The 19936-nt window shown below is 42.0% G+C and overlaps 2 protein-coding genes across 2 annotated transcripts; both read left to right on the top strand.

Moving 5' to 3' along the window:
- Positions 1-575: 575 nt before the first annotated feature.
- LOC121554958 (interferon-inducible double-stranded RNA-dependent protein kinase activator A homolog) lies at positions 576-5893 on the top strand. Its single transcript, XM_041868674.2, has 8 exons — positions 576-722; positions 955-1130; positions 1288-1369; positions 1460-1535; positions 1718-1835; positions 2001-2089; positions 2459-2621; positions 2769-5893. Exons 1-8 carry the CDS (start codon positions 664-666, stop codon positions 2924-2926), a joined length of 921 nt encoding a protein of 306 aa, XP_041724608.1. The 5' UTR covers positions 576-663; the 3' UTR covers positions 2927-5893.
- Positions 5894-10492: 4599 nt separating this feature from the next.
- LOC121554957 (interferon-inducible double-stranded RNA-dependent protein kinase activator A homolog) lies at positions 10493-19627 on the top strand. The gene is made up of 8 exons (XM_041868673.2): positions 10493-10675; positions 13314-13489; positions 13647-13728; positions 13828-13903; positions 17009-17126; positions 17296-17390; positions 17509-17671; positions 17820-19627. Exons 1-8 carry the CDS (start codon positions 10617-10619, stop codon positions 17975-17977), a joined length of 927 nt encoding a protein of 308 aa, XP_041724607.1. The 5' UTR covers positions 10493-10616; the 3' UTR covers positions 17978-19627.
- The last annotated feature ends 309 nt before the right edge of the window (positions 19628-19936 follow it).

Raw genomic sequence — 19936 nt, 5'->3', positions numbered from 1 at the left:
TCTTTGGCTGTTCAAAAGTCTCAGTGCCTGGAGTCTTTGGCTGTTCAAAAGTCTTAGTGCTTGGGGATAGTAATTAATTTAATTCAATGCTTCATACTGGGAAATAGCCTTTGTGAAGTGAGAAGACGGTCAGCTCTAAGTATTATCTTATGGCTTTCAGAAAATATGCCAACATGTAATCCATATACAGTGATTTGCATTGTGGCCAATGGAATGGGTGGAGTAAAAGGCCAGCAACAATCCGTATAATTCAGTGCCCCATGAAATGACACCATATATACATTCTACAGACCCTATTGAGTATTCCCAACAACACTTTTACTGCAGCCACTACAATAGTTTTTACTCTATAAACCAATATGTATTTCATATACAGTGATTTGCATTGGGGGCATTTATTTGACCTTGGAGCATGTTTTAAAACCCACATTGAATTAAAATGTCACTTAAATATTAACTAATATTAGTCATTGTTAATGTTTAGACAATTATTTTTCATATATCATTAATAAATACTGGTTATTTACACTTTTCTGCCATTACGTGGGGGACTTTTACTTTGAAAATGTCTGATATTCCGTGACCCGGAAGTACTTTGTCAGGGTTTCTGGCGAGTCTTCGATCAATATACCCAACAACTTTATTAACTAGATATTGTTAGCCATGTCTCAAGACGAATTTCAACCTACACTAATAAGAACCACGCACAATAACAACACGAGGTCTGTCATGCTACCAGCTAGCTACATCCATTTGATGTTCTACGTTAGCTAGCACGCTAACCCTAGATAGCTACCTGGGTATAATTGTTATTAGCAATGCCCAATTAGCTATCCGTACTGTACCTCTCACAACTTGGACTGTCATTGGTTGCTAAATAATACAACAAACACAGCTATACCATTGAATCCAATGCAGTGTCACTAATGACTGTTCATCGTGCTTTTTACGCAGCTTGAGTATTCAACAACCACAGGCACCGTGCCCTGGTAAAACACCCATACAAGTTCTACATGAATACGGAACCAAAATTGGAAACCCTCCCGTGTACGTGATGGAAAAGGCTGAAGGGGAGGCGCACCAACCCAGCTTCATCTTCAACGTTACAATAGGAGATATGTCCTGCACAGGTGAGTGAGTCATCTTGCAACGTAGATAGCTAGCTATGTACATTACACTCTACTTAGCTAGAGAATTAGGGGGGCTTGTATAAACAACATGGACTTCAAAGTTATATTCATGTTTGCCTCATCCTCAATATGATGTCATTCTGTTGTTGTATCCCAGGTCAAGGGTCCAGTAAAAAAGCTGCCAAACACCAGGCCGCTGAGTCTGTCCTGAACCTTCTGGAAATAGACACTGGAACACCGTGAGTTAACATGGACAATATCTGCCAACAAGTAGCATTTGCAACCATTACAGCCGTTAACTTTTTACGTCTGATTTCCCCCCACTGCAGCCTTCACATAAAGAAGGAAAGTAACGGCATCCCGGAAGAGCCCAACGACCAACCCAACTCAGTGGGGAAACTGCAGGTGTCTTTGTTATTGGCCTGTTGTAAGACAATAGGGCTGTGTATTGTTGCAGGACTGTAGTCATAGTAACACATTTCTGTTGTCATTGAGCACCGTCAGGGGAACAGAAGAAAAATAGTCCTTATGGTTATGAATAGATTGCTTGTTTTCACATCTTTGCTAATATGGATTCCTCCACAAAGGAGCTGGCCCTGCATCGGGGATGGCGCCTCCCTGAATACACTGTTTTCACAGAGGCAGGCCCACCTCACAAGAGAGAGTTCACTGTGACCTGCAGAATGGAGTCGCTCACAGAGACTGGTATGGTGATTCCACTGTTATTCTTTCTAAATGTTTTATCATTGCATTGAAATAACATATTAGTTGTGTTTTATTTGGATTGGTGGATTATTTAAACATTCTACTTTCGGAAGTGTTCATTTGAGTCATTCATAGTGCTGTATGTCATCCACATGTAACCGATAGCAACGGGAACTTCCAAGAAAGTGGCTAAAAAGGCAGCTGCAGAGAAAATTTTGGCAAAACTTGTGTCTGGCTGTCCTGAAATCACATGGGTATGTAGAATATTTCCTCTCTATTTGGCCTCTTCACAAAGAATGATAAAACATATTTAGGTACATTTTGTCATCTAGAATGAATTTACATTTACATTTACATTTTAGTCATTTAGCAGACGCTCTTATCCAGAGCGACTTACAGTTAGTGAATACATTTTTTTTTTTTTAATTATTTTTTTATACTGGCCCCCCATGGGAAACGAACCCACAACCCTGGCGTTGCAAACGCCATGCTCTATCAACTGAGCTACATCCCTGCCGGCCATTCCCTCCCCTACCCTGGACGACGCTGGGCCAATTGTGCGCCGCCCATGACACACTACACTGTACGAATGTAATGTGTATTCTTTGACCAACTCATTCCAGATCCCAAAGCCCGGTGTCCGATTGGAGAACTTGCGTAACTCCTCAGCAGAGAAGATGTCTCTCCTGAGAAGGAACCCACTCAGTATTCCCAACACAGACTACATCCAGATGATGCTGGAGCTATCCCAAGAGCAGGGCTTTGAAGTCACATACTTTGACATCGGTGAGTAGAGTTCATCTCTTCCTTTTACTGACCGTGAAATCACCATAGCTCTCATAGATGTGAACTTTGTCTGTTTTTCAAGAATGGCTCAACGGGCCTATTCCAGGTGTATTGTACAGTGTAGTGTGTCTGTGGTTTGCTTGGCAGATGAGCTGACAGTGAACGGGCAGTACCAGTGCCTGGCAGAGCTGTCTACCTCACCCGTCACCGTATGCCACGGCACGGGCATCTCCTGCGGCAACGCACACAACGACGCCGCACACAGCGCTCTCCAGTACATCAAGATCATGGCTTCCATCAAATGAACGATCGTAGTTAAACGTCACAGATGTTTCACCTGCAATACATATTTAAAGGGTAGGAAGCAAGACTTAGTAACTTGGTTGTAGTCACGATCTGGTTACCTAGAAGTACAAACATAGTCATGTGTTTGGGTTATTACATATTTATCAACTTATTTTCGGATAACTTCTAAACTACCCACAATGCACTATTTTTCAACTTCATATGGAGGATCTAATCTGTGCTACCCAAGTTTGTTAGCTGCTCAGTAGCTAGCTGAAGCTGGCAAACGTTAGCCACACCTCATGCTATTCACAGACTTTGTGCTTGTGTTATCTAGAGGAAACCTGTTAGCATGGCAGGCTCTGGTGCTTTCTTGCCGTGGGCTCAAAACAAAAGAGAAAATCATACCTGCTTTTTGTAGTACCTCGTCTGTTAACCTTTTTGCTTTCTTAACTTTTCGGCATGTTCTCTGTGAAGTAGGCTACGGGAGTTTTGTAACTTTTTCCACCTTGGCTTAGTGCTAGTGCGCTAGCTGACTGACATCTGGAATCTATCTATTTAGGATTTCGGCCCGTTGAAGCGCCCACCTCCCCCTTGCTTTGGTAGCTAACTCAGCCTGCACTCTTTTAAAAGTTTTACCATCGGATGGGTCCCAACCATCAATCTGTAAGTCTCTGCTCTCTCTTTGCTTTTAATCTGCGGTTATGTTTTAGTTGTGTTGTGTTCTAGCTGGTCTCCAGTAGTTGGGCTCTAGCTTGCCAACCATAACCGTGGTGGTTGGCTATGCTGGCTAGGCTAATAGCTAGTTGGCTAAATAGCTAATGTTAGCTGGCTGGCTAGCTTGCTGGCTAAGATAACTGGTTAGATGGCGTTATATATTTCCAAACGTTGGTTTACTTTAATGTAGCTGTAAGCCAGGTGTTGATAGCAACTGGCTGACTCATTCAGTGCTAACATAATGTTAGCAGGCTAGTAGGGCTAACGTTAGCAGGCTAGTTGGCTAGCAACCGTGCAAGTTAATTTGTAACAATGAATTCATAAAGTATTTTCTTGTAAGTTGGCTGAAAATTACATTGAAACCAGTAGTCTGTGTGCAAACGATTTGGCTTGATTTGAATTTATAAATGTGAAGTTATTTCAGTTGGAGTTTACATTATAGGGAATAGGCTGGCTTGCTGGGTCCTCCATATTACATCACATCTGGAAAAAACATTTTCCGACGTGATTATAGTATTGTTCGGAATTCTAATCAGTTTTATGTAATAACTCCAAAGATAGAAAAGTGAGGTAACTTTGCATTGGGACTTTTGATGCGTATAATAATGCAAATCCATATGTTACATGTGGTTACGTTTATGCTACCTATCCTTTAAGGAATTGAGGGGGAAAAAATGTTTTTATTCACAACTGAAAGGTGTAGCTAGCCTCCATCTACCATTATGTTTTCACTCTTTACCCCAGGGTTCACTTTGTGTGGAATTGGTTAATATTGAAGGCAGTATTAATAGAAATCATGACATTCAGACAAATCAATCCAGTTGTTGTTTTTTAAAACAGTGACAGTCAACACCGTTCATCACCTGTGGTGTCTGTCAGCCATTTTTAAGTTTCTTTAAGAAAAGGAAAGAGCAGCGCTAGACAGTGAAAGCTAATCCTGTGGAGTTTATGTACTATAGAAAAACAAGGACAATGTTGACATGTCAAACAGTCTCCATCCTATCCCGTTGTCCTTGTTTTTCAAAAGCCATTGTGAGGACACGCAATCGTGTATTGAATGATAAATGTAAAACTATTTGCACTGAACAAAATTAGTGAGAGGAAACTCGTTTGGCCTCGTTTAGTCATAAGCCTATGATAAAAAATGAATGTATCAATGAATTTAATCACATATTAACGTAAGTCTGCCCCTCATTTTTGACACAGGGATATTTTCAAAATAATGAAGCAGATTGTCAAAGGTCAGTTGGATAAATTAAGTAACAAACAAAATATTCATTACACATTGGTATTCTGTTTGATATACTAAATGATATCTGCTTTATTTAATTGGTTATAATTTCTCTTTGCCAAGTCAAGATTCAATTACATTACTGTGAAATACTTTTCCATTGCAATATTTCCTTTTCCATAGCGTATATTAATAACATAGTCCATTATAACTTTTAGTTTGATTTTAAAGTGAAGTTTTTGAGCTTTGGTTAACACCATTATATTACTGTTTCTTTGATATTGCGTTTTATTCCGTCATACAGAGGACTCTTGTTTTGTGTAACTACCACATGTATTAACAGAGAGCAAGACCAACAGCAAGTTTAGTGTCAAAACAAAAACTGCTCCAATTAGAAAATGTTATTTAGCTTGAATTGTGCTCACATTATATGACAGGATAGAAAACTACATGTCTAGATTATGAAAACATGTATATTTTGTAAGTTAATAGTAGCAAGATGGCATACTCAGAAACGTCGGGACAACTCCTGATTTAGACTTCAAGACCAAGACTGCCATGATTGTCTCTTCATGCTACAAAGAGCCAATAATTGCAATCTTGGTAGCTTTGATGTTGATGACTAAGAAGGTAATCGCCCTGTTGTGATTGGTGATGTCATCTTGCTCAGTCTACCTGTAATGTAGCCTAGTTATGTCAGCTGTGTATGAAGTCATGCTGCTGTGTATATGTGTGTTTGAAGGCTTTGAGTTTGTGTCTGTGCTGGCCTTCACACTGAGTGCAGTGAAATGTTATGGGTCTACTACTGCTAATGATCGGATGATTTTTACAACCGGATTCCACCTTGTCCTGAGTTTCTGTCACAAAGCCTAGATTGGGCGGTTTAATCACATTTTGGTTTCCTTTAACAAGGTGTGTATTGTAATGTTTTGGTGGACTCATCCCAAGCGTGTGCTGTGTACCTGAACATATTAATACACAATTATTAGATGTGAAGTGGGACAGACATGTTCAATAAATCTACTCGACATTGGCCTCATCCTAAGTTTATTGTCCCTTTTTTAACATTCATGAAAAATGTAGTTTTTTCCCCCTGACCAACAGGTAACTGCCAAAATAAAGGAAACACCAACATAAAGTGTTGGCCGCCACTAGCCAAAACGGCTTCAATGCACCTTGGCATAGATTCTACAATTGTCTGGAACTCCGTTAGAGGGATGCGACACCATTCTTCCACGAGAAATTCCATCATTCTGAGTTTTGTTGATGGTGGTGGAAAACACTGTCTCTGGTGCCGCTCCAGAATTTCCCATAAGTGTTCAGGCGGCCATGGCATATGGCTTACATTATTTTCATGCTCATCAAACCATTCAGTGACCACTCGTGCCCTGTGGATGGGAGCATTGTCAATCCTATAGCGGCATAGCCATGGTAGCCAAAATAATGGCCAAAATGATGCTGTATCGCATTAGTGGAAACCGTGACTCTAACCCTTTTCCTAACCTTAACCTAATTCTCCTAACCTGCTGCGAAAAGCCGCTCCTACTAGTCAAAACCGGCAGACCCACCCTGAGAACAGTCTTGGTTTCCACTAATGTGATGCAATGGCCTGCCCAATATTTTTTTATACATGACCCTAAGCATGATGGGATGTTAATTACTTAATTAATTCAATTTTTCCATTTAGCAGACGCTCTTATCCAGAGCGACTTACAGTTAGTGAGTGCATAAATTTTTTTTTTCTCAGGAAGAACAACCCAATATACTTTGTATCCCTCATTTACGGGCAGCAGGTAGCTTAGTGGTTAAGAGCGTTGTGCCAGTAACCGAAAGGTCGCTGGTTCTAATCCCCGAGCCAACTAGGTGAAAAATCTGTTAATGTGCCCTTGAGCAAGGCACTTAACCCTAATTGCTCCTGTAAGTCGCTCTGGATAAGAGCGTCTGCTAAATGACAAAATATATATTTTTTAAATGTACTCAAGTGTTTCCATAATTGTATCAGTTACCTGTATATAGACAGTAGGCTGATTGTAGAGGAGTGAACACAGTGAACTCTTTATGTGACTGTAATAATTCAGTCCTCTCTACAGCTCCCCTACCCTGGACGACGCTGTGCCACTAGAGATCCTGGTTCGAATCCAGGCTCTGTTGTAGCCGGCCGCGACTGGGAGACCCATGGGGGCGGCACACAATTGGCCCAGCGTCGTCCAGGGTAGGGGAGGGAATGGCCGGCAGGGATGTAGCTCAGTTGGTAGAGCATGGCGTTTGCAACGCCAGGGTTGTGGGTTCGATTCCCATGGGGGGGGGCAGTATGAAAAATATAAAAATAATGTATGCACTAACTGTAAGTCGCTCTGGATAAGAGCGTCTGCTAAATGACTAAAATGTAAATGTAAATGTAAACATGGCAGCAGCAGCACTGACAAAAAAATATATATATACAGTGGGGAGAACAAGTATTTGATACACTGCCGATTTTGCAGGTTTTCCTACTTACAAAGCATGTAGAGGTCTATAATTTTTATCATAGGTACACTTCAACTGTGAGAGACGGAATCACATTATATGATTTTTAAGTAATTAATTTGCATTTTATTGCATGACATAATTATTTGATCACCTACCAACCAGTAAGAATTCCGTCTCTCACAGACCTGTTAGTTTTTCTTTAAGAAGCCCTCCTGTTCTCCACTCATTACCTGTATTAACTGCACCTGTTTGAACTCGTTACCTGTATAAAAGACACCTGTCCACACACTCAATCAAACAGACTCCAACCTCTCCACAATGGCCAAGACCAGAGAGCTGTGTAAGGACATCAGGGATAAAATTGTAGACCTGCACAAGGCTGGGATGGGCTACAGGACAATAGGCAAGCAGCTTGGTGAGAAGGCAACAACTGTTGGCGCAATTATTAGAAAATGGAAGAAGTTCAAGATGACGGTCAATCACCCTCGGTCTGGGGCTCCATGCAAGATCTCACCTCGTGGGGCATCCATGATCATGAGGAAGGTGAGGGATCAGCCCAGAACTACACGGCAGGACCTGGTCAATGACCTGAAGAGAGCTGGGACCACAGTCTCAAAGAAAAGCATTAGTAACACACTACGCCATCATGGATTAAAATCCTGCAGCGCACGCAAGGTCCCCCTGCTCAAGCCAGCGCATGTCCAGGCCCGTCTGAAGTTTGCCAATGACCATCTGGATCATCCAGAGGAGGAATGGGAGAAGGTCATGTGGTCTGATGAGACAAAAATAGAGCTTTTTGGTCTAAACTCCACTCGCCGTGTTTGGAGGAAGAAGAAGGATGAGTACAACCCCAAGAACACCATCCCAACCGTGAAGCATGGAGGTGTAAACATCATTCTTTGGGGATGCTTTTCTGCAAAGGGGACAGGACGACTGAACCGTATTGAGGGGAGGATGAATGGGGCCATGTATCGCGAGATCTTGGCCAACAACCTCCTTCCCTCAGTAAGAGCATTGAAGATGGGTCGTGGCTGGGTCTTCCAGCATGACAACGACCCGAAACACACAGCCAGGGCAACTAAGGAGTGGCTCCGTAAGAAGCATCTCAAGGTCCTGGAGTGGCCTAGCCAATCTCCAGACCTGAACCCAATAGAAAATCTTTGGAGGGAGCTGAAAGTCCGTATTGCCCAGCGACAGCCCCCGAAATCTGAAGGATCTGGAGAAGGTCTGTATGGAGGAGTGGGCCAAAATCCCTGCTGCAGTGTGTGCAAACCTGGTCAAGACCTACAGGAAACGTATGATCTCTGTAATTGCAAACAAAGGTTTCTGTACCAAATATTAAGTTCTGCTTTTCTGATGTATCAAATACTTATGTCATGCAATAAGATGCAAATTAATTACTTAAAAATCATACAATGTGATTTTCTGGATTTTTGTTTTAGATTCCGTCTCTCACAGTTGAAGTGTACCTATGATAAAAATTACAGACCTCTACATGTTTTGTAAGTAGGAAAACCTGCAAAATCGGCAGTGTATCAAATACTTGTTCTCCCCACTGTATATATATATACTGAGCAAAAATATAAACGCAACATGTAAAGTGTTGGTCCCATGTTTCCTGAACTGAAATAAATGATCCCAGAAATGTTCCATACGCACAAAAAGCTGTGTTGTGCTGGGGACAATAAAAGGCCACTCTAAAATGTGCAGTTTTGTCACACACAATGCCACAGATGTCTCAAGTTTTGAGGGCGCGTGAAATTGGCATGCTGACTGCAGGAATGTCCACCAGAACTGTTGCCAGATAATTAACTGTTCATTTCTCTACCATAAGCTGCCTCCAATGTCGTTTTAGAGAATTTGGCAGTACATCCCACCGGCCTCATAACCGCAGACCACATGTAACCACGCCAGCCCAGGACCTCCACATCTGGCTTCTTCACCTGCGGGATCGTCTGAGACCAGCCAGCTGGACAGCTGATTAAACTGTGGGTTTGCACAACCGAATAATTTCAGCACAAACTGTCAGAAACCGTCTCGGGGAAGCTCATCTGCGTGTTCATCGTCCTTACCAGGGTCTTGAACTGACTGCAGTTCGGCGTCGTAGCTGACGTCAGTGGGCAAATGCTCACCTTCCATGGCCACTGGCAAGCTGGAGAAGTGTACTCTTCACAGATTAATCCCGGTTTCAACTGTACCGGGCAGATAGCAGACTGCATAGCATGTATGGCGTTGTGTGGACGAGCGGTTTGTGCCGATGTCAATGTTGTGAACAGAGTGCACCATGGTGGCGGTGAGGTTATAGTATGGGCAGGTATAAGCTACAGACAACAAACACAATTTCATTTTATCGATGGCAATTTGAATGCACAGAGATACCGTGATGAGATCCTGAGGCCCATTGTCTTGCCATTCATCCGCTGCCATCACCTCATGTTTCAGCATGATCTGTACACAATTCCTGGAAGCTGAAAATGTCCCAGTTCTTCCATGGCCTGCATACTCACCAGATATGTCACCCATTGAGCATGTTTGGGATGCTCTGGATTGAAGTTTACGACAGCGTGTTCCAGTTCCCGCCAATATCCAGCAACTTCGCACAGCCATTGAAGAGGAGTGGGACAACATTCCACAGGCCACAATCAACAGCCTGATCAACTCTATGAGAAGGAGATGTGTCACGGTGCATGAGGCAAATGGTGGTCACACCAGATACTGACTGGTTTTATGATCCACGTCCCTGACCAACAGATGCATATCTGTATTCCCAGTCATGTGAAATCCATAGATTAGAGCCTAATGAATTTATTTAAATTGACTGATTTCCTTATATGAACTGTAACTCAGTAAAATCTTTGAAATTGTTGCATATTGCGTTTATATTTTTGTTCTGTGTAAATAGCCCACAACAAATTCTAGCAATCCTGTACAAGAATTCCTTCACTTGTTTTTTTTAAATTGTGTTATTCTTTATTTGACCTTGGAACATGTTTTAAAACCCCAGTGTAATGCAAATGTCATTTAAATATGAATAATTGTTAATATTTAGACAATTATTTGTCATATATGAATTAATAATACAAGTTGACGCTTTTTTACTATTATGTGAGACTTTTATTTAGAAAGATTCCTAAATTCCGTGACAGGTAAGTGATTGGTTAGTGTTGCTGACAAGACGCCAGTTGAAATCGGCAACTCCCCCCTAGCTAGCCAAATTCGCCTGTTTTGCAGCACACCAATTATATTTGCGCAACAGTATACCCAAGAAAATTCTTAACTAGTTATTGTTAGCCATGTCTCAAGACGGATTTCAACCTACACTAATAAGGACAACGCACAATAACAACACGAGGTCTGTCATGCTACCAGCTAGCTAGCTACGTCGGTTTGGTTTCCATCCATTTGATGCTCTTTACTTGGCTAGCTAGTCAGCTAGCTTTAGTTTGCATTATTGTCAAGTTAAACGTTATTAGTCGTATCCTAAACATGTTATACACCGTCCAAGGAAATGCTTACTTGCAGGTTCCTTCTCGACAATGCAACAACAATAAGAAATAACTATAGAATACGAAAGTAAATGGCGCAGTAGAATAGAATACACATTTTACCCCATATACGGGGGGTTATAGGACAGTATTTAGACATGTATCAGAGAAAGGGGGGATTGGGGGCAAGTGTTTAAATTGTGCAGTATTAGCAGTAGTAAGTAAAGAGTCTGATAGCAGCAGTTGCGATGTGTGTGTAGCATGAATGCCTATATGTGAGTGAGTGCATGTGTGCTAATGTGCGGAGAGTAAGTGCAGGTGTCAGTCCAGTTCAAGTGTAGAGCAGTCTGATGGCTTGTAGATATAAACGGTCTCTGAGCCTGTTCTTATCAGACCTCATGCTCCGATACCGTCTACCTGACGGTAAGGGAGTAAACAGCTCGTGTGTGTGGGGTCCTTAATGGTGAAGCGGGACTTACTCAGGCACCGTTTCTGGTAGATGTCCTGGATGGGGTGGGAACACGGCTCCAGTGATGTACTGGGCCGTGTTCACCCGCCGCTGGAGGGCCTTGCCGTCGTAATGCAACCGGTCAGGACGCTCTCGATGATGCTGCAGTAGTTAGTATTTGGAGAGGACCCGGGGTGACATGCCGAATTTCTTCAGACACCGAGGAACTTAAAACTGCTGAGTTTCCACTGCAGTCCCGTTGATGTGTATCTGGGCGTGTTCCCTCTGCCTCCTGAAGTCCACAATCAACTACATCTGGCACCACAATGCCAATTCACTTACCGCCTCCCTATAGGCTGACTCGTCGTAGGCCTGACAACAACCGTGGTGGTGTCGTCAGCAAACTTTGTGTTAAGCACTAGTGTGGAGGAGGTGGTGTTGTCAATTCTCCCATCCTGTGGTCTGCTCGTCAGGAAGTCCAGGATCCAGTTGCAGAGGGTAGTGCCAAGACCCAGGGCTCTGATCCTGGTGACGAGGTTGGAGGGAACAATAGTGTTCAATGCTGAACTGTAGTCAATGAACAGCATTCTCACATAGGTGTACCTCTTGTCCAGGGCCCTGTTTCCCAAAAGCATCTTTAAGGTTAAGTTCTTCGTTAGAACCTTCATATGAGCATCGTTAAATCTGAGTTTTTTCCCAAAACCATCGTTATTAACGTTGTACTTGAAAAGGCTCGTAATCTAACGCCTGTCTCAGACCACTTGTAGAACAGCTAAGTGCGTCGTTTGATGTTTTTTTTTGCCCTCCTACGTCACTTATACACAGAAGATCTCCGCTAAACATAGAACCACTGGTTTATCTGTCTCTCAGTGATGCCGATATTTTCAGAACAAAGTTGACTACAAATAAAGGTGCCAATGTCTTTGCAACTGATACAAACAAGCAACGTTTAAAAATATGCTTCAAATGAAAACCGAGATGACTGCATAAAAATGTAAACAGTAGGCTATAGGCCTATTTCAATCATATTGAAATACATGTAATGTTCAATCAATTGAGTTCTATTTTGCTACTTGTAGGCTACTGTCAGTACTTTGTCTCAATATATTTCATGACGTGTAGCCTAACATGTGCGCAATGATGTGCCAAATCTGTGATTTTGTATTGGGTAAGCATTAGAATAAGCCACTTCAATATTTGCAGCTGTAGGTGGTAATATCTCTCTAGGTGCTGAAACGTAGTCAGTATTGTGCAGTGGTGTAAAGTACTTAAGTAAAAATACTTAAGTACAACTTAAGTAGTTTTTTTGGTATCTCTACTTGACTTTAATATTTCTATTTTTGACAACTTTTACTTCACTACATTCCTAAAGAAAATAATGTACTTTTTACTCCATACATTTTCCCTGACACCCAAAAGTACTCGTTACATTTTCAATGCTTAGCAGGACAAGAAAATGGTCAAATTCACGCACTTATCAAGAGAACATTCCTGGTCATCCCTACTGCCTCTGATCTGGTGGACTCACTAAACACACATGCTTTGTTTGTAAATTATGTCTCTGTTGGATTGTGCCTCTGGCTAACCGTGGTTCGCTTAATATAAGACATTTGAAATGATTTATACTTTTTACTTTTGATACTTAAGTATATTTAAAACCAAATACTTTTACTCAAGTAGTATTTTACTGGGCGACTTTTACTTGAGTCATTTTCTATTAAGGTATCTTTACTTTTACTCAAGTATGTTACATCTTCGGCCGTTGTAGGAAAGATGCATTGTTAAAACACACCAAAGCCTAAGTTCCCTCGCCAACAGGAAACCGGGCCCAGATGTGTTAGGGCCGTGTGAATAGCGATGTAAATGGCTTCTTCCATGGATCTGTTGGAGCGGTAGTTTGAAGGCTATATAATTATTAGCAATGCCCAATTAGCTAGCTATACTGTACTTCTCACAACTTGGACTGTCATTGGTTGCTAAATAATACAACAAACACAGCTATACCATTGAATCCAATGCAGTGACACTAATGACTGTTCATCGTGCTTTTTACGCAGCTTGAGTATTCAACAACCACAGGCACCGTGCCCTGGTAAAACACCCATACAAGTTCTACATGAATACGGAACCAAAATTGGAAACCCTCCCGTGTACGTGATGGAAAAGGCTGAAGGGGAGGCGCACCAACCCAGCTTCATCTTCAACGTTACAATAGGAGATATGTCCTGCACAGGTGAGTGAGTCATCTTGCAACTTAGATAGCTAGCTGTGTACATTACATTCTACTTAGCTAGAGAATTAGGGGGGCTTGTATAAACAACATGGACTTCAAAGTTATATTCATGTTTGCCTCATCCTCAATATGATGTAATTCTGTTGTTGTATCCCAGGTCAAGGGTCCAGTAAAAAAGCTGCCAAACACCAGGCCGCTGAGTCTGTCCTGAACCTTCTGGAAATAGACACTGGAACACTGTGAGTTAACATGGACAATATCTGCCAACAAGTAGCATTTGCAACCATTACAGCCAGTAACATTGTTAACTTTTTACATCTGATTTCCCCCCACTGCAGCCTTCACTTAAAGAAGGAAAGTAACGGCATCCCAGAAGAGCCCAACGACCAACCCAACTCAGTGGGGAAACTGCAGGTGTCTTTGTTATTGGCCTGTTGTAAGACAATAGGGCTGTGTATTGTTGCAGGACTGTAGTCGTAGTAACACATTTCTGTTGTCATTCAGCACCTTCAGGGGAACAGAAGAAAAATAGTCCTTATGGTTATGAATACAGTGCCTTGCAAAAGTATTCATCCCCCTTGGCGTTTTTCCTATTTTGTTACATTACAACCTGTAATTTAAATGGATTTTTATTTGGATTTCATGTAATGGACATACACAAAATAGTCCAAATTGGTGAAGTGAAATATTGTTTAAAAAATATATATATATAAAAAATAACGGAAAAGTGGTGCGTGCATATGTATTCACCCCCTTTGCTATGAAGCCCCTAAATAAGATCTGGTGCAACCAATTACCTTCAGAAGTCACATAATTAGTTAAATAAAGTCCACCTGTGTGCAATCTAAGTGTCACATCAAATCAAATCAAATCAAATTTTATTGGTCACATGCGCCGAATACAACAGGTGCAGACATTACAGTGAAATGCTTACTTACAGCCCTTAACCAACAGTGCATTTATTTTAAACAAAAAAAGTAAGAATAAAACAACAACAAAAAAAGTGTTGAGAAAAAAAGAGCAGAAGTAAAATAACAGTAGGGAGGCTATATATACAGGGGGGTACCGTTGCAGAGTCAATGTGCGGGGGCACCGGCTAGTTGAGGTAGTTGAGGTAATATGTACATGTGGGTAAAGTTAAAGTGACTATGCATAAATACTTACTTAACAGAGTAGCAGCAGCGTAAAAAGGATGGGGTGGGGGGGCAGTGCAAATAGTCCGGGTAGCCATGATTAGCTGTTCAGGAGTCTTATGGCTTGGGGGTAGAAGCTGTTGAGAAGTCTTTTGGACCTAGACTTGGCACTCCGGTACCGCTTGCCGTGCGGTAGCAGAGAGAACAGTCTATGACTAGGGTGGCTGGAGTCTTTGACAATTTTGAGGGCCTTCCTCTGACACCGCCTGGTATAGAGGTCCTGGATGGCAGGGAGTTTTGCCCCAGTGATGTACTGGGCCGTACGCACTACCCTCTGTAGTGCCTTGCGGTCAGAGACCAAGCAGTTGCCATACCAGGCGGTGATGCAACCAGTCAGGATGCTCTCGATGGTGCAGCTGTAGAATTTTTTTGAGGATCTGAGGACCCATGCCAAATCTTTTAGTCTCCTGAGGGGAATAGGCTTTGTCGTGCCCTCTTCACGACTGTCTTGGTGTGTTTGGACCATGATAGTTCGTTGGTGATGTGGACACCAAGGAACTTGAAGCTCTCAACCTGTTCCACTACAGCCCCGTCGATGAGAATGGGGCGTGCTCAGTCCTCTTTTTTTTCCTGTAGTCCACAATCATCTCCTTTGTCTTGGTCACGTTGAGGGGAGAGGTTGTTGTCCTGGCACCACACGGCCAGATCTCTGACCTCCTCCCTATAGGCTGTCTCATCGTTGTCGGTGATCAGGCCTACCACTGTTGTGTCGTCGGCAAACTTAATGATGGTGTTGGAGTCGTGCCTGGCCATGCAGTCATGGGTGAACAGAGAGTACAGGAGGGGACTGAGCACGCACCCCTGAGGGGCCCCCGTGTTGAGGATCAGTGTGGCAGATGTGTTGTTACCTACCCTTACCACCTGGGGGCGGCCCGTCAGGAAGTCCAGGATCCAGTTGCAGAGGGAGGTGTTTAGTCCCAGGATCCTTAGCTTAGTGATGAGCTTAGAGGGCACTATGGTGTTGAATGCTGAGCTGTAGTCAATGAATAGCATTCTCACATGATCTGTCACATAATCTCAGTATATATACACACCTGTTCTGAAAGGCCCCAGAGTCTGCAACACCACTAAGCAAGGGGCACCATAAAGCAAGCGGCACCATGAAGACCAAGGAGCTCTCCAAACAGGTCAGGGACAAGGTTGTGAAGTACAGATCAGGGTTGGGTTATAAAAAAATATCAGAAACTTTGAACATCCCACGGAGCACCATTAAATCCATTATTAAAAAATGGAATGAATATGGCACCACAACAAACCTGCCAAGAGAAGTCCGCCCACCAAAACTCACGGACCAGATAAGGAGGGCATTAATTAGAGAGGCAACAAAGAGACCAAAGATAACCCTGAAGGAGCTGCAAAGCTCCACAGCGGAGATTAGAGTATCTGTCCATATGACAACTTTAAGCCGTACACTCCACAGAGCTGGGCTTTACGGAAGAGTGGCCAGAAAAAAGCCATTGCTTAAAGAAAAAAATAAGCAAACACGTTTGGTGTTCGCCAAAAGGCATGTGGGAAACTCCCCAAACATATGGAAGAAGGTACTTTTTGGCCATCAAGGAAAACGGTATGTCTGGCGCAAACCCAACATCTTTCATCACTCCAAGAACACCATCCCCACAGTGAAGCATGGTGGTGGCAGCATCATGCTGTGGAGATGTTTTTCATCGGCAGGGACTGGGAAACTGGTCAGAATTGAAGGAATGATGGATGGCGCTAAATACAGGAAAATTCTTGAGGGAAACCTGTTTCAGCCTTCCAGAGATTTGAGACTGGGACCAGCAGGACAATGACCCTAAGCATACTGCTAAAGCGACACTCAAGTGGTTTAAGGGGAAACATTTAAATGTCTTGGAATGGCCTAGTCAAAGCCCAGACCTCAATCCAATTGAGAATGTGGTATGACTTAAAGATTGCTGTACACCAGCGGAACCTATCCAACTTGAATGAGCTGGAGCAGTTTTGCCTTGAAGAATGGGCAAAAATCCCAGTGGCTAGATGTGCCAAGCTTATAGAGACATACCCCAAGAGACTTGCAGCTGTAATTGCTGCAAAAGGTGGCTCTACAAAGTATTGACTTTGGGGGGGGTGAATAGTTATGCACGATCAAGTTCTGTTTTTTTGTCTTATTTCTTGTTTGTTTCACAAAAACATTCTTCTTGCATCTTCAAAGTGGTAGGCATGTTGTGTAAATCAAATGATTCAAAACCCCCCAAAATCAATTTTAATTCCAGGTTGTAAGGCAACAAAATAGGAAAAATGCCAAGGGGGGTGAATACTTTTGCAAGCTTGTTTTCACCTCTTTGCTAATATGGATTCCTCCACAAAGGAGCTGGCCCTGCAGCGGGGATGGCGCCTCCCTGAATACACTGTTTTCACAGAGGCAGGCCCACCTCACAAGAGAGAGTTCACTGTGACCTGCAGAATGGAGTCGCTCACAGAGACTGGTATGGTGATTCCACTGTTATTCTTTCTAAATGTTTTATCATTGCATTGAAATAACATATTAGTTGTGTTTTTTTTTTGGATTGGTGGATTATTTAAACACTTTCTACTTTCGGAAGTGTTCATTTTAGTCATTCATAGTGCTGTATGTCATCCACATGTAACCGATAGCAACGGGAAATTCCAAGAAGGTGGCTAAAAGGACAGCTGCGGAGAAGATGTTGGCAAAACTTCAAAATGTGTCTGGCTGTCCTGAAATCACATGGGTATGTAGAATATTTCCTCTCTATTTGGCCTCTTCACAAAGAATGATAAAAACATATTTAGGTACATTTTGTCATCTAGAATGAATGTAATGTGTATTCTTTGACCAACTCATTCCAGATCCCAAAGCCCGGTGTCCGATTGGAGAACTTGCGTAACTCCTCAGCAGAGAAGATGTCTCTCCTGAGAAGGAACCCACTCAGTATTCCCAACACAGACTACATCCAGATGATGCTGGAGCTATCCCAAGAGCAGGGCTTTGAAGTCACATACTTTGACATCGGTGAGTAGAGTTCATCTCTTCCGTTTACTGACCGTGAAATCACCATAACTCTCATAGATGTGAACTTTGTCTGTTTTTCAAGAATGGCTCAACGGGCCTATTCCCAGGTGTATTGTACAGTGTAGTGTGTCTGTGGTTCGCTTGGCAGATGAGCTGACAGTGAACGGGCAGTACCAGTGCCTGGCAGAGCTGTCCACGTCACCCGTCACCGTATGCCACGGCACGGGCATCTCCTGCGGCAACGCACACAACGACGCCGCACACAGCGCTCTCCAGTACATCAAGATCATGGCTTCCATCAAATGAACGATCGTAGTTAAACGTCACAGACGATTTAAGGAATTGAGGAAACACCTATTTAATCACAACTGAAAATACCATTATGTTTTCACTCCTTACCCCAGTGTTCACTTTGTGTGGAATTGGTGAATATTGAAGGCAGTATTAATAGAAATCATGACATTCAGACAAAGCAATCCATTTTTTTTTTTTTTTTTGTGACAGTCAACACCGTTCATCACCTGTGGTGTCTGTCAGCCATTTTTATGTTTCTTTAAGAAAAGGAAAGAGCAGCGCTAGACAGTGAAAGCTAATCCTGTGGAGTTTATGTACTATAGAAAAACAAGGACAAGGGAATGGACACTAGTCTTGAGAAAGGCCTTGCTGCCTAAATGTTGACATGTCGAAAACAGTCTCCATCCTATCCCATTGTCCTTGTTTTTCAAAAGCCACTGTGAGGACACGCAATCGTGTATTGAATGATAAATGTAAAACTATTTGCACTGAACAAAATTAGTGAGAGGAAACTCGTTTGGCCTAGTTTAGACATAAGCCTATGATAAAAAATTTATCAATTAATTTAATCACATATTAACGTAAGTCTGCCCCTCATTTTTCACACAGGGATATTTTCAAAATAATGAAGCAGATTGACAAAGGTCAGTTGGATAAATTAAGTAACAAACAAAATATTCATTACACATTGGTATTTTGTTTGATGTACTAAATGATATCTGCTTTATTTAATTGGTTATCATTTCTCTTTGCCAAGTCAAGATTTAATTACATTACTGTGAAATACTTTTCCATTGCGTATATTAATAACATAGTCCATTATAACTTTTAGTTTGATTTTAAAGTGAAGTTTTTGAGCTTTGGTTAACACCATTATATTACTGTTTCTTTGATATTGCGTTTTATTCCGTCATACAGAGGACTCTTGTTTTGTGTAACTACCACATGTATTAAAAGAAAACAAGACCAACAGCAGGTTTTAGTTTAGTGTCGAAACAAAAACTGCTCCAATTAGAAAATGTTATTTAGCTTGAATTGTGCTCACATTATATGACAGGATAGAAAACTACATGTCTAGATTATGAAAACATGTATATTTTGTAAGTTAATAGTAGCAAGATGGCATACTCAGAAACATCGGGACAACTCCTGATTTAGACTTCAAGACCAAGACTGCCATGATTGTCTCTTCATGCTACAAAGAGCCAATAATTGCAATCTTGGTAGCTTTGATGTTGATGACTAAGAAGGTAATCGCCCTGTTGTGATTGGTGATGTCATCTTGCTCAGTCGACCTGTAATGTAGCCTAGTTATGTCAGCTGTGTATGAAGTCATGCTGCTGTGTATATGTGTGTTTGAAGGCTTTGAGTTTGTGTCTGTGCTGGCCTTCACACTGAGTGCAGTGAAATGTTGTTATGGGTCTACTACTGCTAATGATCGGATGATTTTTACAACCGGATTCCACCTTGTCCTGAGTTTCTGTCACAAAGCCTAGATTGGGCGGTTTAATCACATTTTGGTTTCCTTTAACAAGGTGTGTATTGTAATGTTTTGGTGGACTCATCCCAAGCGTGTGCTGTGTACCTGAACATATTAATACACAATTATTAGATGTGAAGTGGGACAGACATGTTCAATAAATCTACTCGACATTGGCCTCATCCTAAGTTTATTGTCCCTTTTTTAACATTCATGAAAAATGTCCCCAAAAATGTTTTACCTCCGATTTGAATGTTTTACCTCCGATTTGAATGTTTTACCTCCGATTTGAATGTTTTACCTCCGATTTGAACCACTGCTGTAGACTGTCCTACATAGACAGTAACCTGATTGTAGGGGAGTGAACATGAACTCTTTATTTTGGTTCCTGTGACTGTAGTAATTCAGTCCTCTCTATAGTCTCTTGGTCTGGGTCAACATGGCAGCAGCAGCACTGACGAAAACCCCCAAATAGCCCACAAAATATTAAT

Source organism: Coregonus clupeaformis, chromosome 40 (genome assembly GCF_020615455.1).
Source record: "Coregonus clupeaformis isolate EN_2021a chromosome 40, ASM2061545v1, whole genome shotgun sequence".
Taxonomy (NCBI): Eukaryota; Metazoa; Chordata; class Actinopteri; order Salmoniformes; family Salmonidae; genus Coregonus; species Coregonus clupeaformis.
The sequence above is the reverse complement of the archived record's forward strand: the minus strand, read 5'-3'. Positions and strand labels throughout refer to the sequence as shown.

Excerpts from the sequence above, each read along its gene's own strand:
- LOC121554958 (XM_041868674.2), top strand. The coding sequence starts at position 664 with ATGTCTCAAGACGAATTTCAACCTACACTAATAAGAACCACGCACAAT. Across the intron at positions 723-954 it reads ACGCACAATAACAACACGAG|CTTGAGTATTCAACAACCAC; the intron begins GTCTGTCATGCT and ends CTTTTTACGCAG. Across the intron at positions 1,370-1,459 it reads GAAATAGACACTGGAACACC|CCTTCACATAAAGAAGGAAA; the intron begins GTGAGTTAACAT and ends CCCCCACTGCAG.
- LOC121554957 (XM_041868673.2), top strand. The coding sequence starts at position 10,617 with ATGTCTCAAGACGGATTTCAACCTACACTAATAAGGACAACGCACAAT. Across the intron at positions 13,490-13,646 it reads AGGAGATATGTCCTGCACAG|GTCAAGGGTCCAGTAAAAAA; the intron begins GTGAGTGAGTCA and ends GTTGTATCCCAG. Across the intron at positions 17,127-17,295 it reads GGAGTCGCTCACAGAGACTG|CAACGGGAAATTCCAAGAAG; the intron begins GTATGGTGATTC and ends TGTAACCGATAG.